Source organism: Channa argus, chromosome 21, assembly GCF_033026475.1.
Source record: "Channa argus isolate prfri chromosome 21, Channa argus male v1.0, whole genome shotgun sequence".
Taxonomy (NCBI): domain Eukaryota; kingdom Metazoa; phylum Chordata; class Actinopteri; order Anabantiformes; family Channidae; genus Channa; species Channa argus.
In genome coordinates, this window is record NC_090217.1 from 5,769,984 (window position 1) to 5,792,143 (window position 22,160).

The following is a 22,160-nucleotide window of genomic DNA, read 5'->3' on the forward strand; positions in this document are numbered from 1 at the left end:
GACCAAAGTACGCGATGGAACCAATCACAGACAAGTATGGCGAAAACCAGGAAATAATAAGCAACAAGAGGACGGAAAAAAACAAAGTAGGAAGCAACAATGGAATGAGTTCTATTATATATTAACTGTTTGGACTGATTCCCATGTTTTTTTAAATACCGAACCTCATTAAGGTAAGTAGAACTGCGGATAGTTGCTATGATTGAAAAGGTATCGTGCAGCTTGCTGCGAACGTAAAATGTAACGTTACAGCTGGATGATACCCGAATCAGACGTCTATACTGATTTACTGATATTTTATTCCACTAGGTGCTACGATATGATTTCTATTAATGCCCCGTAAAGCCACGAAGACAGAGAAGCCTCCTCTGCCATTCGTGGAGCGACCTTTGTGTGGAGCCAAACTCCAAAATGTGCCTGAAGTCCGAGCAGCACTTAATCCCAAAGAATTTTTCACAGAGACACACAACAGCTCAGCTCTTAATTCATGGGTAGGTTGTTCATGCGATTTTAACATGTTTTCATGTGTTGTGTAAAACATTGTCATTCAGCAACAAAGCCCTCTGTAAAAATCTTTTTTAGCTTCTAAATCTGTTTTAGCTCAAAGAGCCTCCAGGCACGTGTCACCTTGCTACCTAGTTGATCACAGAGTAATAATTGTTATGATGATTTTGTTTTTCATCCTGCTAATTTACTGTTTTTTTTAATCGTCAGGTAAACCCACAATTTGACAGTTCACTTTCAGCTGTACCTTCAGTGAGACGAGGGAGGAGAAGGTGCCAGTCTGCCACAAGTGTCCGTGACAATTGCAGTCAGCTCTCTAGGAAAAACAGTGTGTGCAAATTTCCCTCACTGTTATTTCACAAAGGCCCAAGAGATCAATCTCAGCACCCAAGGCGTACATGCACAAAGAAGACTAAAGTTGTGTCTGACACTGGAAATCAACCACAGAGATCATGCCAAATCAAGAGGACAGTTTCAAGTACACACTTAGACACACCTAAGATTCCCACTATTCAAGTGACAAAAAGATGCAGAATTCCAGCAGACAGTTCTTCACCACCTGCCTCCACTGAGCACAGCAGTGTTGATCCGCCACCTGATGTGGATACTCCAAAAGCAGCACAAGATAGGAGGAAGGATATTTCCTTTCCCTCTGTACTATTTCAACTGGCTCAGCCTTGTACACCACCATGTAGCGGGCCAGCCGAAATTTTGGTGGCTAACACACCAGAGAGGGACTATGGGTTGAAGGTGACTTGGAGAAGGAGAAGGGGCTTAATGTTGTTGTTAAAAAAGAAGGGCCATCTCTCTGAATCCGATGTGCTAATTCAGAGCTGATAGGAGTCAATCACAAGATTAGGCAGTGATGTCGAGGGAGCGAATAAACACTGATTATTCATTGGACCAGAATTCTTTATATAAACTATTTTTTGAGCTTTAGCATTCTAAAGTGTATATATATCAAATCTCAGTTTGACTTTTTTAGTTTCATTGAATGTCATAATGATAAGCCAAGGATATTATGAAATAGCTTCTATCAGCCACCCTGTCTGTACAACTTTGGTAATTATTATTGTAATAATAAAATCACACTATACAATATATTTGCAACATAATTGCAGTGTATAGACTGCAGTATACTTTTCCATAAATGAGAATATGCTTCAGTGAAAATGTGATTTTATGGCTTATTCTTTCAAAGCAATTTTAATTTTGTAACATTGAATGTTGATTTGCTGGTCTAAGTAAACCATGAGTACTGCTGATGGATACTGCTTTTCAATTGTGAGCAACACCAATTTTGTGTCTTTATGTCCTGCGTCTTCAGATGACGATATATTACAAAGAGAAGCAAAGCAATATACAGTGTTTAATAAAAACTTTCTCTGGTAAAAATGTTTTAATGCTTTTAGAAATTAAATGTGACACCTATCTATTGCAGTGAGGAAGGAGATGAGCAGTTTTAACTTTTTTTTTTTCCCCTCTCAGTTTATTCCGTTCGTCAGGGGTGGTCAGTGCAGATCGTGTGGTGTGCACATGTATTTGTTGGATTTTTACACGGGATCCCCTTCCTGATGCAATCCTCCCCAGATGCTGGCAGGCATGGGGCTAGTGCTCGCTGTACCCTGGCTTGTGCAGCCTCAGTAGCTCATGTTGGATAGATGATGGGTGGCCTCTTGACCCACTAAGTTACTGCTGCTACACATGAGCAATTGTAACATTAAAACTATGTTTTGATAGTTCAGAGAGTTGGCTTTTGAAGTCTTGACACTTGTGGCACTGTACTGACATTGGTTGGCATCATTGGGTAGACTGCAAAATGATTTCTTAATGGAAGAATATAAAGACGTTTTGTAAAAATCTACAATTATCAAGTGTTCCCCAACAACACATGCTGGGGAACATGACTGAACATACTAACTGTCATGTGTTCAGCTACTAAAAGGAAATTTTTAAACACTGCTTTTTGATTGTAAGCAGCAGTAGAGCTTAAAACACAGTGTCTTAAAATTTGGTTGCAAGGCAAGCGTATCAACATATGGTGCTCAATACAAATATTCTAAGGTAATGAATTTGAATAGTTTTAGAGAAATATCTTTTAGCCATTTTAGAGAGAGAGGTCATGTAAAGCTCCAACACAAAGACTTCGTTTCTTGATGTGTTCATTGTGTTGCTTGAACTATTTGTTGCCATGGTTGCTGGTCATTGTTGACCAAAACCTTTTGTATTAATCTTTCCTGTGACAATGGGTTAGCTTTCCATGCGAGTCGAAGCGGCAGCCTATTTATTAAAGGTAAATCGGGGAATCCAAGAGCTCTCCTCAAAGCACAACTCTCCTCCCTTTGCTAGACATTTCACCAATCAAATCTCACCTAAGTTATCTCGTAACCAATGGGAACTGTGTTTCTTTGTGTGCTCGGTTACTAAGGACGGAGTAGAGTTCTCCACAACCGCGTCCGTAAGAAGTGCGCTGCCTGCACGAGGGTCTTCCTTAGCAACCGTGGATAAACATGAGTTACTACAGCATAAGGTAAAACCAAACTGTTCCATTTCTGTTAGTTGTGTTTGTATGTGCTCTGTTTGGTCCGCTGTGGACGAAGAAGCTTGCGGCTACAATTTTCTTTAACCCGAAAAACTTAACTGTCGCCTACAACTTTTCTTAAGGCACCATTGCTTAGAGTAGAGGCTGGGCTGGGGCTGCTAACGTTAGCTTCTAACGGTAATGAGCTAGCTATTACATTCCACAGCTGGAAGCCAATGAGATATGACAGGAAACGTGATCAAATTTCTCCCTTTGACGACAAACCCTTGGATGACGAGAATACCCTGTTCAGAAGCGCTTCTCCAATTAGTTCGCGTTGTGGCTGCACAACACAAAAGCAAACGCATTAACCGTTCGCCAGAAGTAGTTACTGTTCTTTATAAGTGGTCAGCTTTGCTCGTTGAATGGTTTGAAAACGCAGTGGACTTCAGCAACAGTGGACGAGCTCATCGTATTAAATGCAGTAAAACACTATTTATAATATAGAAATATATTAGAGAGAAAGAGAGAGAGAGAGCATTTCTCCTCGATAAATTGTAGGTAATTTAAGTAACCAAACCTTCCTAAATATGTAACTAACGTTACCGTTAGAATTAGTGTAGGATGACTAAAGGTAATCCTGCACTGTCTGTACAGCGTATCAAATGATCTGCATCACAGTTGACGGAATCCACAGTCAGGCACACAGACACTTCACATCTCTTCACATCGGCTTTGAATTCAGTGACTGGGAAGCATTAGGAAAACAAGGTTTGCACGTCATGTTTGGGCACGTCTCTGTGTTTCCTCTGTCAAAGCCTTTCTGTAGCATTCATGCCAACCACGCAAAAAGAAGAACCAGTAAATAAACAACTGTATCAATCTGTTAAAGTTCAAACATTGGTTCTCTGACATGCATTCATTGTTTAAAGAGCCGAGAGGCATCGGAAATGTCAAAAAGTTAATAGCATTAAGAACACACAAAATTCCCAACAGCTTATTGCACCAGTGTGTTACGTTGGAAACAGGTGTCGGGGTAAAAGGGACATAGGCTGTGGCTGTGTACTGTCTTTACGTGTGTGATGGGATACACTATATTTCAAACACTGCAGCAGAGGTCTGCTTTCATTTTGCAGGGAGGTGAAATCCAAGTCGCTCCCACCCTTTCCTTTTACAATTCCAGTCTGACGATTTGATTTTATCAGATTGTAGACAGGGGCAGTCGTTGAAAGCACAGACACATTAATGCAAAGTAATGTTTATTACAGTTGCAGAGATGTTGATAGAAAACGGCTACCACCCTGCTTAAGCTTTTCCTCAGATGTTAAACAAGTACTGCAGTTTTATGCAAGGAAAACATTGGGCCTCTGGGTAATGTGAGATCAGCACACCAGCTGTGATGCACACTGCTCCGTAGTCTCAAAAACTAACCTAGATACACTGTGTTAAATATCACAGATGGTGTGTGTCACAGCAGCTTTTTTTTCCCAAGGTCCTCTAATATTTTCTCTTTTTCTCTTTAGCTTGTGTTTGTTGAACAGCTCGGCAGAGTGTAGCACTGACGGATTCCCCAATCTGCTTGCAGACTTGACACATCGGAGAGGAGTGACAGTTTTCATAACAATGTCAGATGTAATGTGGGAAAGACTGCATACATGAATGTTGTGTTGAAAGTGGGAGGTGGATGAAGTTTTCTCGTTGCTTGTTGTACAAACTTTTTGCCTTGGTTACTGACTTCGCTGTTTCACATAACTAAAATCAAAGGCGGACGTCTGACTGTAATGGAAGAATATAATAAAAGAACCTCTTTTGTCTGCCTAGATTTATCAACTGGTAGGCAGTTTTGGCTATTATGTTTTTGCTGCAACTCAGCTGGCTTTTTTTGCAGATTGTTGAGCGGTGTATTACTGGAATTTTCAGCACATTTGGAACATATTGTAGGCTCAGCAGTGTTTGGCTGAACAGCAGTCATTTTATCGGAAATTTCTAACACCGTTGTTATAAATCAGTCAATTAGAAAAATTCTCCACAAGGATGTTGGTTGACCTCCACAGCTACATGCATTGCTTGTGGTTTAGTTGTGATTTACTGTGGTGGTCCAGTGGATTCCAAACACATATGGCCCAGCTGTTGTGAGTAAAAACTCTGTTTCTCAAACTCTGAGAGACTCAAAAGAAAATTGTGCTACGTATAATGCATGTTTTTCTTGTTTAATCCATAGATTACACAGGATTTCACTAAAGCTAAAGTTGTCTGTTGTATGCACATGATGAAGCAGTATTTCAACCTGGTGTTTACTCTTCTATTTGGCTTATGTTATTATTAGCTAAGTTGTTGCTTTTACCATAAGATCCTCCCATAGTCAAACATGGACAGCTGCATACATTCCTTTAAAGACGACTAGTAGAGCATCCTTGTCGCAGCGTCATGAGTGGAACGTGTCTCTTGGGGTCCTCAGGGGAAAGTGGTATTATTATCAGCTCTTTATAGCTTTTTTTCCATCATTTGTTTTGATCTTAATAATTACTCCCTCTGGTGATTGATTCCCTTGCTTATCATCAGTTGACTTATTTTAACACTGTCTCTCAGAACAAACATACACAAACAAACTCTTCATTTTTTCTCTGCCTTTTCTTCGCTTGCTTCTGCAAATAGGCATTGAAAAAAAGACAAGAAAATGATTAGAAGGCTCTGGTCTCCTAGCAACTAGATTAAGTTGCCCATGCCATATCTGTTTTTAGAACCAATAATCTCTAAGTTTCAGTTCATTGAGTAACCTTTTTAAAACAGCCTCCTTTTCAGTATTATTATAGAGAATAAAGACTAAAGGTCAGACAGAATGTCCCTCTGTGGTTGGATGTATCCAGGTCTTTCTAATGAGTCAGAGGAAATGAGCTGAGACCAAATTTTGAGTCTTTCATAAAGTTAGTGAAAGGTAGTCAGAAAGTAAAAAAAAGAAAAAGTAAGTAAGTTTATTCACACATTGCTCTGTAAAGGTTGATCTTTACGGTACACTAGCATGTAGGCGTGTCACTATCACACCTGTTCCTAAGCTAAATCTTTGCCTGCAGTGTGAAGTCATGGTAACAGCTCCAAGCCTCCTGACCTCAGTCTGCCTTTATACTGTTAGCTGTCACTCCCCACGGTGAGACACCGCTACTCTTTCTCACTGACAAAATAGCATAGATCTTGGAGCTTACGGGGCTATTTGCTGGTTAGGACTACCCAGCATCTCTGAGCTCTGGTGTAAATGAAGATTTTTGTTGTGCTGTAGATAAGAGAGCCTTGGAATAGCACTCCTGCAGCTGCATCCATGGATACTGTAAAGAATGGGGGATCTCATCCTGTCTACAGTCGGTGGTCATACAGGTAGTTGCACACTCAGGCACAAATACATATATTATTATTATTGTACCATAAGCTGTATAGAGTAGATTTTTTTGTTTGACCTTCAAGACTTTTATTTTGGTCAGTCCTGGAGGACAACTTGGTACTGCACACATGCACACACAGATAAATACGGTATTGCTTTAGAGTTGTATTGGATTTTTAAAAATGTAGAATTGCAAAGTGGCCTGTGCTAGGATGGAGGTTTGTTGCATTCAAAGATGCTCCTGTATCTGCCGCCATGTCTTTACTTATTCAGAGGACCAGACTGTGACTGTGCTGTAACCAGAGTTGGTGATTTGTGTGTTTGCCTGTCCGGCCAGTATTATTTATTTGTTTTGGCTGCTTGATTGAAACACGTGTGTAACTAAGGCCCTACAATATCTTTCCAACAGATTACTAAAACATCTGGAATAACTCAGTTTGTTTCTGTTGGTTGTCTAAGTTGTTTACAGTTACTCTACATTTGGTGTTTTGAATTTTATAAGTCAGAGTTCTACTAAACTTTGTTTGTCGTATTTAAAAAAAGGCTTAGATCAACCACCTTATTGGGTTTCTTCCACATATAAACTTATGGAATATAGCTATTCTTTAAAAGGTCTTTTAGAAGACAAAGTCATGCTGAGGATAGCATAACATAACTTGTGTCATCAGGATGACAGAACTGGACAATCTGCAACTAGTAAACACTTGTTGTTTGTAAAATATTTAACTATTATTAATATAATTATTCATTGTTTTGTTGTTGCTGTTGATTGCCTGTTTTTTTTAATTAACAATTTATCTGTATCATAAGCACTAGAGTTGATTAGCCACATGTAATAACCAATAACTGCAAAGTTCCTTAGTTTAAATATTTGATATTGTTTAAACATTCATGAAACAAACAGAAATATTTAAAATTTAAAATTACTATTTGTGTTATTAGAGGAGGTGGCGTACTGTAATGTATTCCTGACAAAAACAGCCAGGAGTTGTGACTTTACATCTTTTCAGAGTCGTATCATTAAAGTGAGGTTTCCAGGTTTGACACCACTGTGCCTGTACAGTGATGTACACCAGAACGTGTGCTTCCTGACCATGTGCTAACTCATGCTAAAGCTGCAGATGCTTCTTGGAAATACTGGGTAGATTGATAAAATACTGGTATACTTTGTTCAGTTCCCAAAAAATTATTCAAGGTCCTGAGTATAGACATACTCATAGTCACGATGAAGATCCTTAGTTTAGATGAGTGAACTATTGAGGTGAAAGTCTCAGTGTAAGATAATGTACATGCCCTTCTTTCATGCGTTTATTTTTGTGTAATTTTCCATTGTGGTAACTGTGGTCTGAGCCACAGGGAATTAAGCATTTAATCTTATCAGTCTTCCTTTTATTCTTTCCGCTTTCTGAGCAGGAAGCTGAATTGCCTGTGGCAAAAATTAAGTTATGCTCATTCAACTTTAAAATCCCTTTTTGAAGAGGCAAAGTGGAAGGATTTTAATTAAAATGAACAACAGTGAAAATGGACTGTGTCCTGATAATAAGATCACTCTGGTTAATGCAATGCAATTTCTGAAATAGCTCTGATATCATTAACTGAACAAAGTCAGCGGTCAAATTGTCCTCTTTTGCGTTGTGAATCATATCAGAAAAAGATTTAATGTGCAGCTCAAAAGAGATTCCATCCCTTGGCAGCCCCCTTCCTCTGTCACTCACTGTACATACTTACAGCGCAAGGCATCCAATCCCAGGGAAGCTCAGGAACTGGTTGCAGGTTTTTAATCAATGCTGGTGGAGGTGCACCGTTGATGGAGCTGTAATCTCCATGGTTACCTTGGTGTGACACACAAGGTAGGGACAACAGTGGAGTGTTTGTCTCTTGTCACCCAAGCTGTGAACTAATGAAACATTGATTACACACAGCTTTAATGACCCACCGTGTGAAGAACTTTTGGAAAAGGACATTCTTAAGACCCCGAGTGAAGTATTATGTTGTAGTATGAAGTACTATTGAAAATAGAGCTTGCTTGATCTGTACATTTAAACTGTGGGTAGATAAACTGCAATAGCACTCGTCATGAACTACAAATGAATCAGTAAAACCACATAGAGTTTGTGATAGCTCTTGATCATATTTCACTGTTTTCTTTTTCCACATGTCTTGTGCTCCTGTCTGCCTCTGTGCCAAATTGCCATTTCCCGAAGACCCTCCAGCTCTGCCAGCTTCTCTGGAAAATCAACAGCAAGGTAGAGTGTTTTTTATGCACTCATGCACAAGTCATTTTCTTAACTATGATTATAGACAAAGGTATGGGTTTAAATTCAGATCAAGTTAAATCAATACGTAACAGCTTTGGTGAATGTGTAAAATATGTTGCTTGGTGGGTTCAACAGTAATGGAGTTTTTTGTGCAACTGCTAACATTAGACTTAAAACTAACTTATGTACATGATGTAGATTATGCACTTGCTCAATAAAAATCATCAATACCACAGTGCAGAAATACCAGTTATCAATAAACTCCTGTAATAATACAGCATTTTGTTTAATTAATCTGATTTTAAAAAGTAACTATAGAAAATGTAGTGCAATAAAAGTACAATATTTGTCTCTAAAATGTAGTGAAGTCAAAGTATGAGGTAGCAGAAATTAAAAATACTCAAGTGGAAATACCTGAGTGTACTTGAATAAATGTGCTTAGTTATTTTACACCACTGACCAAAACAGATATAATGTTATAAAACAGGGAAATAAAGAGAATCTTTATATCAGAGAAGCTGAAACTAGAATATTTTTGCTAGAAAAGTGATGACACATTTAATTACTACATCTATTCTCCGGCCGTTTTCTGACAGTCAACAATTATTTCATCATTTCGCCTCCAGTTTTCCATTTATATTCATAATCTTAAATGTCATAATGTGCTAAAGTACGATGAGTGTTATGTAAAACATGTAAACACTCAACTTTGTTCTTGTCAAATTGCGAATTGTTGCAGCAGGAATAATTAAAATAGTATTAGGATTTTATCCAAGATAAAATTACCACAGTTGTGTGAAATACGTTTGCTCAAATGTTAATCGAACTCCTTCACAACATATCATAGATAAAGCTTTCCATCAGTTATAACTGCTCTCTGGGCTATTTAGTGTTTTTCTTCTCTCTGCCAGCTACTTATTCACATTCGTCTTTGATTAGGACAGATGTACTGCTGAAACCCCCAAAAAATGCACAGTGAAGCATTGTTTCATCACAATTTCCATTACAACAAAAAGATTGTGATTGAGGTTGGAAAGATCAGAGAAAATCTGATATTGTAATTTAGAGGGTGTGCCCTAGCCCTTACTCAGACTGTGCTTTGTAGCATGGAAACAGCGATATTAATGGCACAGCCCAATGGGAAATCTGAGTAAACATTTGTATTCTGTCAGTCCTTTGGTTAAAAGCCCCATTTGGAGACCATAATGACTTTGCCCAGATCTCGCCAATCAGTTTATCTGCACATTTCCACCCACCTTTTTCCTCCTCATCCAAATTGGCAGTCGCATATGTTTAATTAAAAAAGCTCTTCCCTCCACTCTCTAGCCCATCTCTCTGTTGTCAGCACCTCTCCTCAGGTGTCATACTAGCCTCTCAGGGGGCCCAGCTGTTTGCCAGGATTGGAGAAGGATTTACAAGTGGTGACATGACACACTAGTGTGAGACGACTAAATCGGATGTATAATGGACAGATCGTGACTCAGCTGCATGCTAGTTGGGGCACAGATCGTGATGATCACGATGCCAATTGTGACACAGTGGACTTAATAAGAGTGGAACAAGCTTGTTAAAGCACTTGTTTGCTTCTTGGTACAAATGGGTTTCCCGCACTCACCACCTTCTGGCATTCAGCTTTTGTCTTTCAAAGGTGGACTGCGATGTGAGCCAGTATCAGGCTTGAGGTCCATAAGTAGCGTGTGTCATCACCTACACATCAGAGCTGTGGAGAGGATGTAAGAGTGACTATGGGTAATGGATATAGGAAGTGAAGATAAGAGAGTGAGATGTCTAAAAGGAAGGATGATACGAAGATTTCTCACCCCGTACCCTTAATCCTTCCATATAAAAACAAATAGTATTTAAAGATTTAGCTGACAGGGAAAGATGAAAGATAGAAATTGACTCAGTGACCTACACATTGCATTGGAGTAAAGTAATAGTAGTAGTAGTAGTGTGTGTGTTTTTCACAGACCGGAGTAGAGATACTGTCGGTCTCTGACTCAGACTCTGACACTACAAACTCATGCTGTTGCCCTATTCTTTCCACACTGTAGCTAAGCAACATAGGCCCAGTCCCTTCAGATAGGTGTCCAGGGTAAATGCCCAGAGGACTCAGACTGCAAGGTGTTCTCTTAGATGGAGCTTTGTCCTTTTTTCTCGTTCTCTTTTTCCTTCCTGTCATTTTGAGAGAGTGAGCCGCATTTGAACTGTTAGTGTTTGGTTTTGAGTTCTAGTCTACACACAGATGATTAACTATTCGGGGTAGATATGTTTGATTCTCTCTATATTTCTGATTTTTGCTTTTAGCCTTCTAATGTCTTACCTCTTTCATAGATGACTATACAGGGTAAAAATCTCTAAAGCCATACATATAATGATGCGGCTGCAGTGGTGCCCTCCACTGGCTTGATGGGGAAAATAAAATTAAGTGTAAAAGTGTGACATCTCTGACTCTTTGTAATGTTCCTCTTTTTTCTGCAGTGGCATTGAAGATGACAGTGCCAATCTAATGCAACAGAAGCTGGAAAAGCAGGTAGGAAATTACAAAAATTCACAAAAGAAGAACATGTTTTTTGACAAGTTCACACTGTGTCTTTTTATCACTTTTCTAAAACCTTGATGTCTGTACACTTTTGTCGTAGTTAGTGTAGCTGTTGTGGGGCAGTAGTAGTTTGATGAAGCTGTCTAACTGTCAGATAGATATTGCATAAGACTGGTTTTGCATAAGATCTGAGATGGCCTTGTGTTCTCCCGTGAGATGAGGGCTACTGTTGGCATGAGTAGCTTTAACATCACGCAGCGATGCAGTTTAGTGACTAAAGTTGTTTTGGAAGTCTTCTGTGTTTCATCATAAAAACACTTGGAATTGGAATTTTTTCCTGCTCCTAAAGGTGAATTGTTTGCTTTTATCACCCATTACCTGACATAGTATCTCTGTTCTGTCACACATTTGGCTCTCCTTTCATGTTTCCCTCCTGAGACTAGGTAAGGCGCTTTATCCGCAACCTTGTTGTAGAACTGTGGTGTAGAGCTTTGATTTAAGCTGGAAGCCGTGCTGCACTATCGTACACATAAGGCAGGAAGGAACAGGAGGGCCAGACTGGTGACATCAAAGAGAGAGGAGGATTTAGTGCGGTGCGCCTGGCTTTGTGTGTGTGTGTGTGTGTTTGTGTGTGTGTGTGTCCTATGGTCCCACTGGGGCCCAGTGCACTTTCAGCAGAGTCCAAAAAGTCTCACTTGAGAGTCCTCTGTACTTGCATAACTCATAAAGTGAATTCACTTCTTGTTTTTACTCAGATAACATTTTCCCACCTTTTTTCACACAGTCAAATTAAAACCATTTTAACAACAAGTCCACGAGCTCCGTCATTGTAACACTCTTGATCAACACCTCCAAGTCTCTTTCTCTCTGTCTCTCTCTCTTCCTCTCTCTCTTCCTCTTCCTCTCCCTCGCTAATGACTGCTCATTCAGTTAGCAACGGGGGCCGCGTGCACACGCTCTTGCGCTTTGTATTTGACTGAGCGACAGACCCTCTACTGCCAGAGGACCACGTAGTGCAGAAGAGGTTGGAGGTTGCTTTATTGACTCTCAAACACAGCTCCAAGACGGGGATTGGGGGACGTGGAGACAAAGCTGTCCCCAGCACAACTTCTTCTGTTTGGAGGAGAAAGCAGTTATATTTGATCTCAAGATAAATGGGAGCTTTAATGTTTTGTCTATAGAGAAACTTCAGCATGTCATGGGAACGGGTTGGTAACTTCTAATATTTTTCCCTAATATGTTTTCTTTCCATTTGTCTGAAGATAACAGCTTGCATGAGTGATATAGGTGTGGACACATTCCTCTGACCTCTTTCTTAATTAGGAAGGACAACCAGTCATCAGACTCAACTTTAACTTATTTGTGTATGCTGCTACATTTTTTATCTTAAGTAGGTCATATTATTGTTATCACACTGTTTGAAGGGACACACGCTATTATAAAGTATGTAAAGTAAGTAAGTGTCCTCTACTGTATGTTTTGGTGGACAAAGGAAGGCCTGTGAAAGCCCAAATGAAGTCATATCCTGGTCTAAAAATGCTAAGTGCCAATTCTAAACAATAGAATATACAATAGATTAGTTTAACATAGCAACTAAAAGGGAAGAGAACAAGAACTGGCCAGAATATTATTAGAACAACAATTACTCCAGAGTGTCTTGCTATTAATCTTAGTTTAGTCTTTTGTCGTGTTAGATTCAGTTTCACTTAGTTCAGCAGTCACTTTCAGCAACTGAATACGGCAAATAATATTTGATAAAAAAAAAGATCTAATTAAATAGCATTTTTAAAGGAGCAGCAAAGACCTCTATATATTTTTTGGATTGTGAAAGTCAACAGTAAAGTAAGAAGATAGTTGTAGCATAACTTTGGACCAGATTAATTTTTAAACATACCTTCACCATTTGTGGTCTTCACTATTGTCATGCATGATGAGATTTGGAAGTATTTTGCACCCCAGCCATTTATAAGTAACAGTAATGATGCACATTATGATAATCCTGCTTGATGTTTTAAAAATGTGTCACTTTTATTTATAGCTATAAATGAGTGAACCTCTTAAAGCAAGGTCTTTTGAAATGATAGCAAATCTAGGTCACATTTATAAAGCCACCAGACTTTTTTACAAGCTCACGTTAAAGAATGAAAGCGTTCAGTAAGACTCTTTCTATTACTGTCTGCTTTCTGTACCCTCATGGGTCTATATGTTTCCACCTATGGTGAATGTCCTATGGCTGAAAATGCCACATTAATCCACTTTTCACTAATAACAGTGGTAGCAGATGTGATTGAAGTAGTACAGCGAGGAGGAGTGAGACATAGTTCTTAGAGACACTTTGAGTTTCAGCACAAGGACTGATAACTTATGAAAGCTTTTTGGCAAATATGAGACAAATCTTGCTGGTGTCTTCCAGAGCACTCAACAGGACTTGCTGGGTATTTGCCGCACTAATTACGCAGTTGCGTAATCTGTCGGCTGCTTTGACCACAGGGAGAGGAGTGGGGGGAGCGGATACAACATGACCTGAGGGAATTTTTAATTGTCACTGAAACTCACAAAGTCACTATAGACTGTATCAAAGATTAACGACTTTCAGCTTGTCCCTTCAGAAGTCGCCACAGCAGTTTGTTCGCACGTTGATTTGGCAGGAGTTTTTATGCCGGATGCCACTTCTGCAGCCGCAACCATCCCATTTTTATCTAGGTTCCATCTGGTGGAGTGGAATTCCAACCTGCGACCTTCTGCATCCCAACCCAATGCTCTACCCCTGAGCCACCAGGCCCCCATCACTGTACTGAAAATCAAATGTCCTCCTGGTTCGTTTTTAATCAGCCATTGTTCAGTATTCAGCCCTGGCATGATTGGTGGGTTGTATTGTAAATTCTCTTTGCACTTCACTTTTGAGTCATCCAGTATTCAGATCACATGTACTCTGAATTTCATTCGGTATAAAATGTGCTCTTCACTTAAAAAAAGAAGGCTTTCTATATGTGCAGGGAGTTTTTAACATTTTCTGTTATGAAATGTGTTCCGACATTGAGAAGCTTTTTCTCTTTCATTGCTGTGCAAGATTAATCCTGCTGCCTAACGATGTAAACAGTCTTTCCTCTCAGTCTAGGTGCTATGTTTGTAAGAGTAACATTTTATTGTTAAGTATTAAATATTGGATTGGATGGGTTTTCTTATCATGGTCCATGAGGAAAGAATATTTTAATATTTAAATATGTCACACAATTCTCATCTTGAGTTTGTTTCAGGCTTCATGATAAATACTACTACATAAAAGGTGAATGATGCGAGTGATTCCTTGACTTTTTATCATCTACTAAAAAATTCACTCGTCAGTACTTTAAGTCATAGCTAGACCAAATTCCCATCAGCCTATTAGCTATACTAAGGTTGGTGCAGTGCAGCTGTTCCCTGTGCCTTACAGGCTGATTTGTAATGCCTGTTGATATGCACATGCTGAAGGTCAGCATGCATACTAATGTAATTACCCTTAACCTATGGAGTTGATGTTTTCCAACTTGGCTAAGTGGTCCTATCCTCCTGTGACATTTATTAGACGCCTGCTCTATATGCATACAGTGTTTTTTTCAAACTTCTTGTAGGGCATGTACATTTGGGCTTAGAATACGGTTCCATGCTGCTCCTGTTTGCCTTTGTCCACAGAGGGCACTGCTGGAACAGAGGCAGCGGAGGAAACGTCAGGAACCACTGATGGTCCAACCCAACACAGAGGGTCGGCCCCGTCGCTCCAGGACACGGCGTGGTGAGGAGCAGGCCCCGCTGGTGGACACTCAACTCAGTGTCGTCAATGATGTCATCATGGACGGTAGGAGAAACACCTGCCACCTGCCGTTTTCTTTTGTAGCATCATCACTGTATATATAACTCATATATATATATATATATATATATATATATATATATATATATATATATATATATATATATATATATATATATATATATATATATATATATATATATATATATATATATTTGGTTTCGTCATGTAAAAGCACACAAATCTCAGAGAGTGACAAACAATGCTTTTTGTGTTACATTAACAGTTTTAACATTTTAAAAAGGTTACAACTGATTGACATACAACTCTTGCGGTAGGTATTGATGGCCCAGCGGCCTTCATGGGTTCAGAAACCCCGGATTTGGGAACCAAAATCCAAATATTGTCAGTGAGCCAGTCTCAGACCCAATCCCAGCCTCAATTACAGTCCCAGGCTCAGTCTCCTGCTGCTGAGGAGCCTGAGAGAGACGGGGATACTGAGACGCTGCTAGAGTCCAAGACAGATATCCATGAACTCCTGCAAAAGCAAGGTGGGTACCGACAGAGCTTAGCATCTGGGCTTTATATGCATTATTTCTCTACATTTTTTCTGGTATAATAAAATCGATACATAAAGTTGCTACACTGCGTCAAACTGTGAGCCACTGCTTGTTCTCACTATTTATCTCACTTCCAGTACAACATTTGACAATTCAAAAACAAGGTCAGCGTGTCAAATTGAGTGAGAATAAAATGCCAACTGTGTTAAGAAAAGATAGAAAGTTATTCAGGTCATTCAGATAAACTTTCATCCTGGTGAGTGTATTTAGTATCAATCTGCCTTGTGCATATGTAGTCACCGTTTTCCACCGCAGACTAGCAGCTATTGTTATAGTAAATCAGACTTTTTGACATCCAGCAGCTGTCCTCCTGCAGCACAGGATAGACATACAGACAGTGGTGTGATTGATAGTGATGCAATGAGAAATGGGTCATTTAATAATAGGCCAGGGCATCTTTCACACTGCAGCGCTCATCTATACCATCATTATAGCTACTGCCACCCACACTCAGCAGCCAGCTGGCATGAATTCACAAACTTTATGGAAGATATATCTAATTTAGCTCCATTACATTTGTGTAATCTTTCAATCCACTTGCCACTGCTGAGCTAATCATAAAAAAAGGGTTTGTTTAGTTTTATTTAAACCAAGTTAAAGGTTAAAACAGCATGACAGTATTGCATATTCATGGTGCTAAAGGAACAAGTGGATCACATGATCCTGTAGTTACATGATTTTTCATGGGCTTTAGCGTGACATGAGGATGAAGGAGCAAACGTCAGTGTCCCTCTCAATAATGCACAGCCTCATTGTTAATGTCAGCTCAGTTTAGCATAGGGACATGTCCTCAGGGGTTCCAGCAGGTATTTTTGGCCTCACGTCCTCGCATATGGACGAAATAGAAATGCTGAACTACATTCATATTTGATCATCTCATTCAATCAAAAGCTGTATTTTTGGCTGACTGTAGAATTTAATATTCTTGAGCTGCTGTGTAGTAATTATTATGTGGACGTGTGTCTTTCTTGGTTTCCTTTGGTTGTTGGTGCATTTTAAGTCCTTTCTGACATTTCCAGATGGTTGAGTTCATTCAGATGGCTCACACAACTTTGTTTGGTGTTTTAATTGGAGCCCTGGAGTCACTGTCAGTGAGAAGCTAACATTTGCGATCTGTATTTCATGATGGCATGTACTTTCTCCCAGGGATAGCTGCATATCCAGGGTTCATCTCTTGTAAATGCCCCAGTGTAAATATTGTGTTTGGCTGTTCTGTCTCTTGCATTATTCATCTTGGCAGAGGCCTGTGCTCTACCACCCCCACCTCATTCTGATCTAGCGGCAGAGATGTTTGAGGTCAGAGAGCTCTTTTGTCTGCCAAGAAGAAAATGTTTTTGCTGGGCAACAGTGACTATTATTCATTACCTTCAGAGATGAAGATTGGGGTAGAGTAAGTACACAGCAGTTAAAAACATAATTTTATACCAAACACATCATTCTAATTCATTTCATTCCTGGTGAAATAGTTTATTCATTGTAAAAATGTTCTAACAGTAGACAGTTGTGGCCAACACAATGATCCCTGCTTACTGTGATGTTTCCAAACCAATGGACAACAGTGGGCTTTTGACAGCACATAAAATGTCCTATAGCTGCAGCCAAGTGTTGCATTCTGGCTTGAGAGATAAATCCAATTATCAGTGAGGAGACAGATGTCTCAAGCAGTCTAGGCTGGCTCCAGTCAGCGAGTCTCATGTTATGACTGCATGACTGCATGGAGCTGTCTCTGCACAAGTACACACACGTAGCCCAGAGACGTCAGCCTCATCTTTTGACATCAGTCTCACCGTGGCAGAAACTAACTAACAAAAAGATGCATTGGCTCTGACAGGTTGGGCTTCAGCTGGGGCCAGCGGTGCCCTTTTGGTACGATGAGTACTGTGCAGAGCTTAACTATATTGTGATGCTGTTCTATTTGATAGAAATTGGTTTGAAGGAGACTCAGTTAGAATCTCAAGCGTTTGTTCCTTTGTGTTTTTTTTCTACTGCTGAAGGAGTTCAAATCAGGCTCCCCCCACTTAACAGAAACGGAAACAGAACTGCTGAATAATTCAGAAAAATATAAAAGGGGCCAATTTTAACTCAACAGTTAACTAACAATTTCAACTATTGCTCAAGTATTGCATCTTGAAAAAAAATATTATAAATCAAAGACGATAGATGAACCGAAAACTGTAAAATACACGTGAAGGATTTGTACCAAACAAAAGTAATAAGAAATAAAATGTTCTCTTCGATTCTTTGTAGTTGGGGATTTACACACAGCCCTTGGGATTCATTATCGTCTTCTCTTGTTAAATTCCCAGCAGTAAAACTGTAAAAGCCTTCATGTTTCATAAATTTCTCTCACATTTATGCCTCTGCTCCCCCACCAGGTCTGTCTGGCAGCATGAACTTCGATGAAGCCAGCGAGCATGAGGACGACGCAGAGGAAGAGCGGCCACGTTCTCTGTCGCCCAACACAGACGCCATTAGACCTGCCTCTGCTGCCAGCGGCAAAGACGTTTCCGTGAGGAGCCCCATACGTGTACACACCCACGAAACTCTACCATAGTTAGAGATTTAGAAATGTCATAGACTTTATTTAAAAATGCATTTCCCATTCTACTCAGGAGGCTGGAACCCCAGCATCACCTGCAGCAGAGTGCTCACTAATTGATGTGGCTAATCTAGAGGAGTTCGTCCTGCGTCCAGCTCCGCGTGGCATCGCTGTTAAATGTCGAATCACCCGGGATAAGAAGGGCATGGACCGCGGCCTCTACCCCACCTACTACATGCACATGGAGAGAGAGGATGGAAAGAGGGTGAGTGTGGGCAATAGATTTGAAATTCGAAGTGCGTTTTTGAGAGATACACAGAAATGATACGTTGCTTCAGATTTCTTATACATTTAAAGGAAAAACTTTCTTTTTTCAGATGTTTCTGCTAGCAGGAAGAAAGAGGAAGAAGAGTAAAACGTCCAACTACCTTATATCAGTGGATGCCACTGATTTATCGCGAGAAGGAGAGAGTTTCATTGGTAAACTGAGGTAAAACCACTGAAAATAAGTTTGACTCACTTTTTTGATTTCAGTTGCTGATAGCTGACTTTACATCCCTCATAAAGTCCATACTGACAGCTTCCTGAAATATTCCTGAAAGTGTTCTTAGATTTCATGTTCCTCCTTCATGCTATGAAACGGCTTTTTTACTGATTGTGCTTAAGTTCAGCTTTCATCTTTCACAATATTGCACCTTTTCCCAGTTATGTTTGGTTGGTTTGAAACACATTGCTTCTTTGCTGCTGCCAACCATGTCCATCAAATATGAACATTTCATAACCCGCGTTTATTCTTTTAGGTCTAACCTCATGGGCACCAAATTCACCGTGTATGACAATGGCACAAACCCCTGCAAAAACCCAGGAGCTCTGCTGGAAGAGGGCAACACTCGACAGGAGCTGGCTGCCATCTGCTATGTGAGTGAATGGCAAAGACAGGTTATGTGTTTAGTGAGGGCCTTGTTCATTCAATTCATTAACTGAAACATTTTCTCATCATCACCTGGTAGGAAACCAATGTACTGGGATTCAAAGGACCCCGTAAAATGACTGTAATCATTCCAGGCATGAACATGAGCTTTGAGAGAGTTCCAGTCAGACCTCAAAATGTGAGTCGGCTGTGTACATGTTTAAATTTGTATAGATGTTTCCTGCAGCCAAACTGATTTAAAATACACGTCTTTGAATGACAGGAGCAGGAGAGTCTCATCAGCAGGTGGCAGAATCACTCACTGGACAACCTGATAGAGTTGCACAACAAGGCCCCTGTGTGGAACGATGATACGCAGTCTTACGTGCTGAACTTCCACGGGCGCGTCACTCAAGCTTCGGTGAAGAACTTTCAGATCGTTCATGACAATGACCGTAAGTATTTCCCTCTCTTCCTGCAGATCTCTTTTTGTTTCAGTGTCATGGTTTCTGCTCACATGGAAGGAACTCCATTTCCAGAAACGTTGTTACATTGTGTAAACTGTAAATAATATGAGTAAAGGTAATTTTTCATTTGAAAATGTGAATTTGATTTTTAATTGTCAATAATACGAATAAAACATTCTCACAATTTTGTCTTTGATGCCAACAATATGTTTAAAAAGAAACTATAAGAATTTGATTAATGCTGTCCTGTGGATTTTAAGTCCAAATTGGAAATTGTATTTTGAAGACCATCTTTTTCAGGAAGGCCTTGCTTATTTTAGCACCACAATATCAAACCAAGTTCAGCATGGCTCCAGGCCCTAAACTGGCCTGCCTGCAGTCTAGACTGGTGTGAAAACATATATGGAGGGAAAGAAATAAGACAAAGATGGACACCAACTCTGCTGAAATCCTCAATGAGGCAGGACTGACAAAATGTTTTACTTTCAAATGGAAACCGCTTGTTTTCCTCAGTTTCCAAGCTCAGAGAGTTGTTAAAAAGAAGTGGCAGGGCTGTGCACTGATAAACATGCTTTGGTCCCAACTTTTTGAAACGCGTTGCTCATTTACTATTCTTGTCTCTTTCCCTTCACTCTAGCTGACTACATTGTCATGCAGTTTGGCCGAGTGGCAGAAGACGTCTTCACTCTGGACTACAACTACCCCATGTGTGCTCTTCAAGCCTTCGCCATTGGCCTGTCGAGCTTTGACAGCAAGTTGGCCTGTGAATGAAAACGAAAGTTTCACTTCCCCGCTAACACATTTCTCTCATCTGTTTGACATCATCCGATATTTGTTCACACAGGCATAAAGAATCAAGTATAACACTAATACAGTCAGAGGGTTTAGTGCTCTGATGGCAAATCTAACAACTTTTCATTACATTACAACATCACCTTATCCACTGCATTTAGAATATGTGCACAATGTAAAAAGATCAGTGGCTCTCGGCTTGTCCCTTCAGGGGTCACCAATACAGAACTTGTTCCGCACATTTTTTTGGCACCTGGTGAGGTGGGATTCGAGCCCGCGGCTTTCTGTAGCCCAACCCAATGCTCTACCACTGGTCCACCAGGCCCGCCTACACACGTGCACAATCTAAAAGGGAAAAACTAAGCAAAACACATAGCTGTCGGTGCTTAAGTCTGGTGCTCTTTTTAGACACCTTGTGCAAAAAAAAGTGATGTTGAACCTACGACCCTGTTTGAAGATATGTAAATAAACCAGTTTTTCTGTTGCCTTTAAATTTAATTTCATTGTGCTTTTTGTTCAGCTGAAATTTCACACCAGATTACAAAGCATAAACCATGTTGAATTGTACAACATGGCCTCACCTCTGGCGCCACCCACTGACCAAACGTTAGATCGTTTTAAATAATGAGTAACTCATAATTTCTCTTTTCTGGGTTGTGATGAGCCTTAAAGTCCTGCAACTTCTGTGGCTACAGAATTAAGATCTTGTTTCCATTCAAACTGTTATCTGCTAATTTGACATCATTCTTCATTATCATGGCATTATTCCTTTTTTAAATTTGTGTGAGGAACGTGCATATTCAGATTAGACCTATCTCATGTTATTTGTGTTTTTGTGAGTAATGTTTGTCTTGTGGTTGTGATTTTTTTTGTTGTTTTTGTTTTAGCAAGTTGGATTATCATTGAAAAGAAAAATGCAGAATTGCACATTTTAAGAGATAAAAACTGTATATAACTCAAAGTAATACCTTCCTATTTGATTTATTCTTTCACTCCTTAACCTATATTAGAACATCATTTCAAGATAAGAACTTTATAACTAGACAGAACCTATAGGATCATGACTACACAAATATGTGCAAAATTGCATCATTGAGATGAAGTCAGTCTATATTGTCCCTACATTTCTGCATTTTGAATTAGAAGTGACACTTAACCAAGAAGTGATATTTTTATATATATATATATATATATATATATATATATATATATATATATATATATATATATATATATATATATTGGCCTCTTTGTGTACTGTAATGTGAAAGTGGAACTGGAAACATTTGTAGTATCCGTCCTTAAAGTCCTAATTGCTACAGAGCCAACAGTAAATGATTTGGAGTCACAGTTATCTCTTAAGGGAAAAGTCTGGACCGTGATGTATAGCAGCTTGTTGGATCCTTACATTACAATCTTCTTTGACACGCTAACTCAAATGTCTTCTTAGTTTTAATAAAATGTTACATATTTTCAAAATACCTGCCAGCAGATTGTGGGAATCTAGTTTTCTCATTTTTTACTTACACTTTCTTGAGAAACTGTAACGATGCTGAAAGAATCATGTATAAAAAAATATTTTGGAATGTAAAGACTTTTAATACAAGAGACATTGGCGAAACACATTCCAGTCCAACATTGAAACACACGGTCAGGAATATTTCAACAGATTAAAATGTGACAGGCTTATCATGTTGATACGCTAAGATGAATGTATTCAGCAAACAGTTTAAAATAAAGGAAAATACTCTGCTTCCCTTTTTTTCTGTTTTAACATTTTCACTGCTTACATGCTTTTGTTTTAAAGTGGAACTCTGTTGTTGGCTGTATGATTGATGTATAAC

At 39.4% G+C, this 22,160-nt stretch overlaps 2 protein-coding genes across 7 annotated transcripts; both read left to right on the plus strand.

The window, feature by feature from the left end:
* The first annotated feature begins 39 nt into the window (after positions 1-39).
* rhno1 (RAD9-HUS1-RAD1 interacting nuclear orphan 1) lies at positions 40-1,911 on the plus strand. Its single transcript, XM_067491047.1, has 3 exons — positions 40-173; positions 310-491; positions 715-1,911. Exons 2-3 carry the CDS (start codon positions 333-335, stop codon positions 1,339-1,341), a joined length of 786 nt encoding a protein of 261 aa, XP_067347148.1. The 5' UTR covers positions 40-173; positions 310-332; the 3' UTR covers positions 1,342-1,911.
* Positions 1,912-2,931: 1,020 nt separating this feature from the next.
* Positions 2,932-22,072, plus strand: tulp3 (TUB like protein 3). 6 transcript variants are annotated; one of them, XM_067490309.1, is made up of 13 exons: positions 2,934-3,034; positions 6,300-6,394; positions 8,603-8,644; positions 11,138-11,189; positions 14,871-15,033; positions 15,327-15,539; positions 17,984-18,135; positions 18,221-18,412; positions 18,525-18,637; positions 18,948-19,065; positions 19,158-19,256; positions 19,341-19,512; positions 20,162-22,072. In XM_067490309.1, the coding sequence occupies exons 2-13, from the start codon at positions 6,339-6,341 to the stop codon at positions 20,293-20,295; spliced, it is 1,506 nt and encodes a 501-aa protein (XP_067346410.1). In that variant the 5' UTR covers positions 2,934-3,034; positions 6,300-6,338; the 3' UTR covers positions 20,296-22,072. The 6 variants fall into 6 exon arrangements, with proteins under 6 accessions (XP_067346412.1, XP_067346410.1, XP_067346411.1 ...); XM_067490310.1 differs by having other exon boundaries at positions 17,984-18,117; XM_067490311.1 differs by lacking the exon at positions 6,300-6,394 and having other exon boundaries at positions 2,932-3,034.
* Positions 22,073-22,160: the final 88 nt, after the last annotated feature.

Coding starts and splice junctions, on each gene's coding strand:
- rhno1 (XM_067491047.1), top strand. CDS start 333: ATGCCCCGTAAAGCCACGAAGACAGAGAAGCCTCCTCTGCCATTCGTG. Junction 492..714: donor GCTCAGCTCTTAATTCATGG/GTAGGTTGTTCA, acceptor TTTAATCGTCAG/GTAAACCCACAATTTGACAG.
- tulp3 (XM_067490309.1), top strand. CDS start 6,339: ATGGATACTGTAAAGAATGGGGGATCTCATCCTGTCTACAGTCGGTGG. Junction 8,645..11,137: donor TCTGGAAAATCAACAGCAAG/GTAGAGTGTTTT, acceptor TTTTTTCTGCAG/TGGCATTGAAGATGACAGTG. Junction 19,066..19,157: donor AGCTGGCTGCCATCTGCTAT/GTGAGTGAATGG, acceptor ATCACCTGGTAG/GAAACCAATGTACTGGGATT.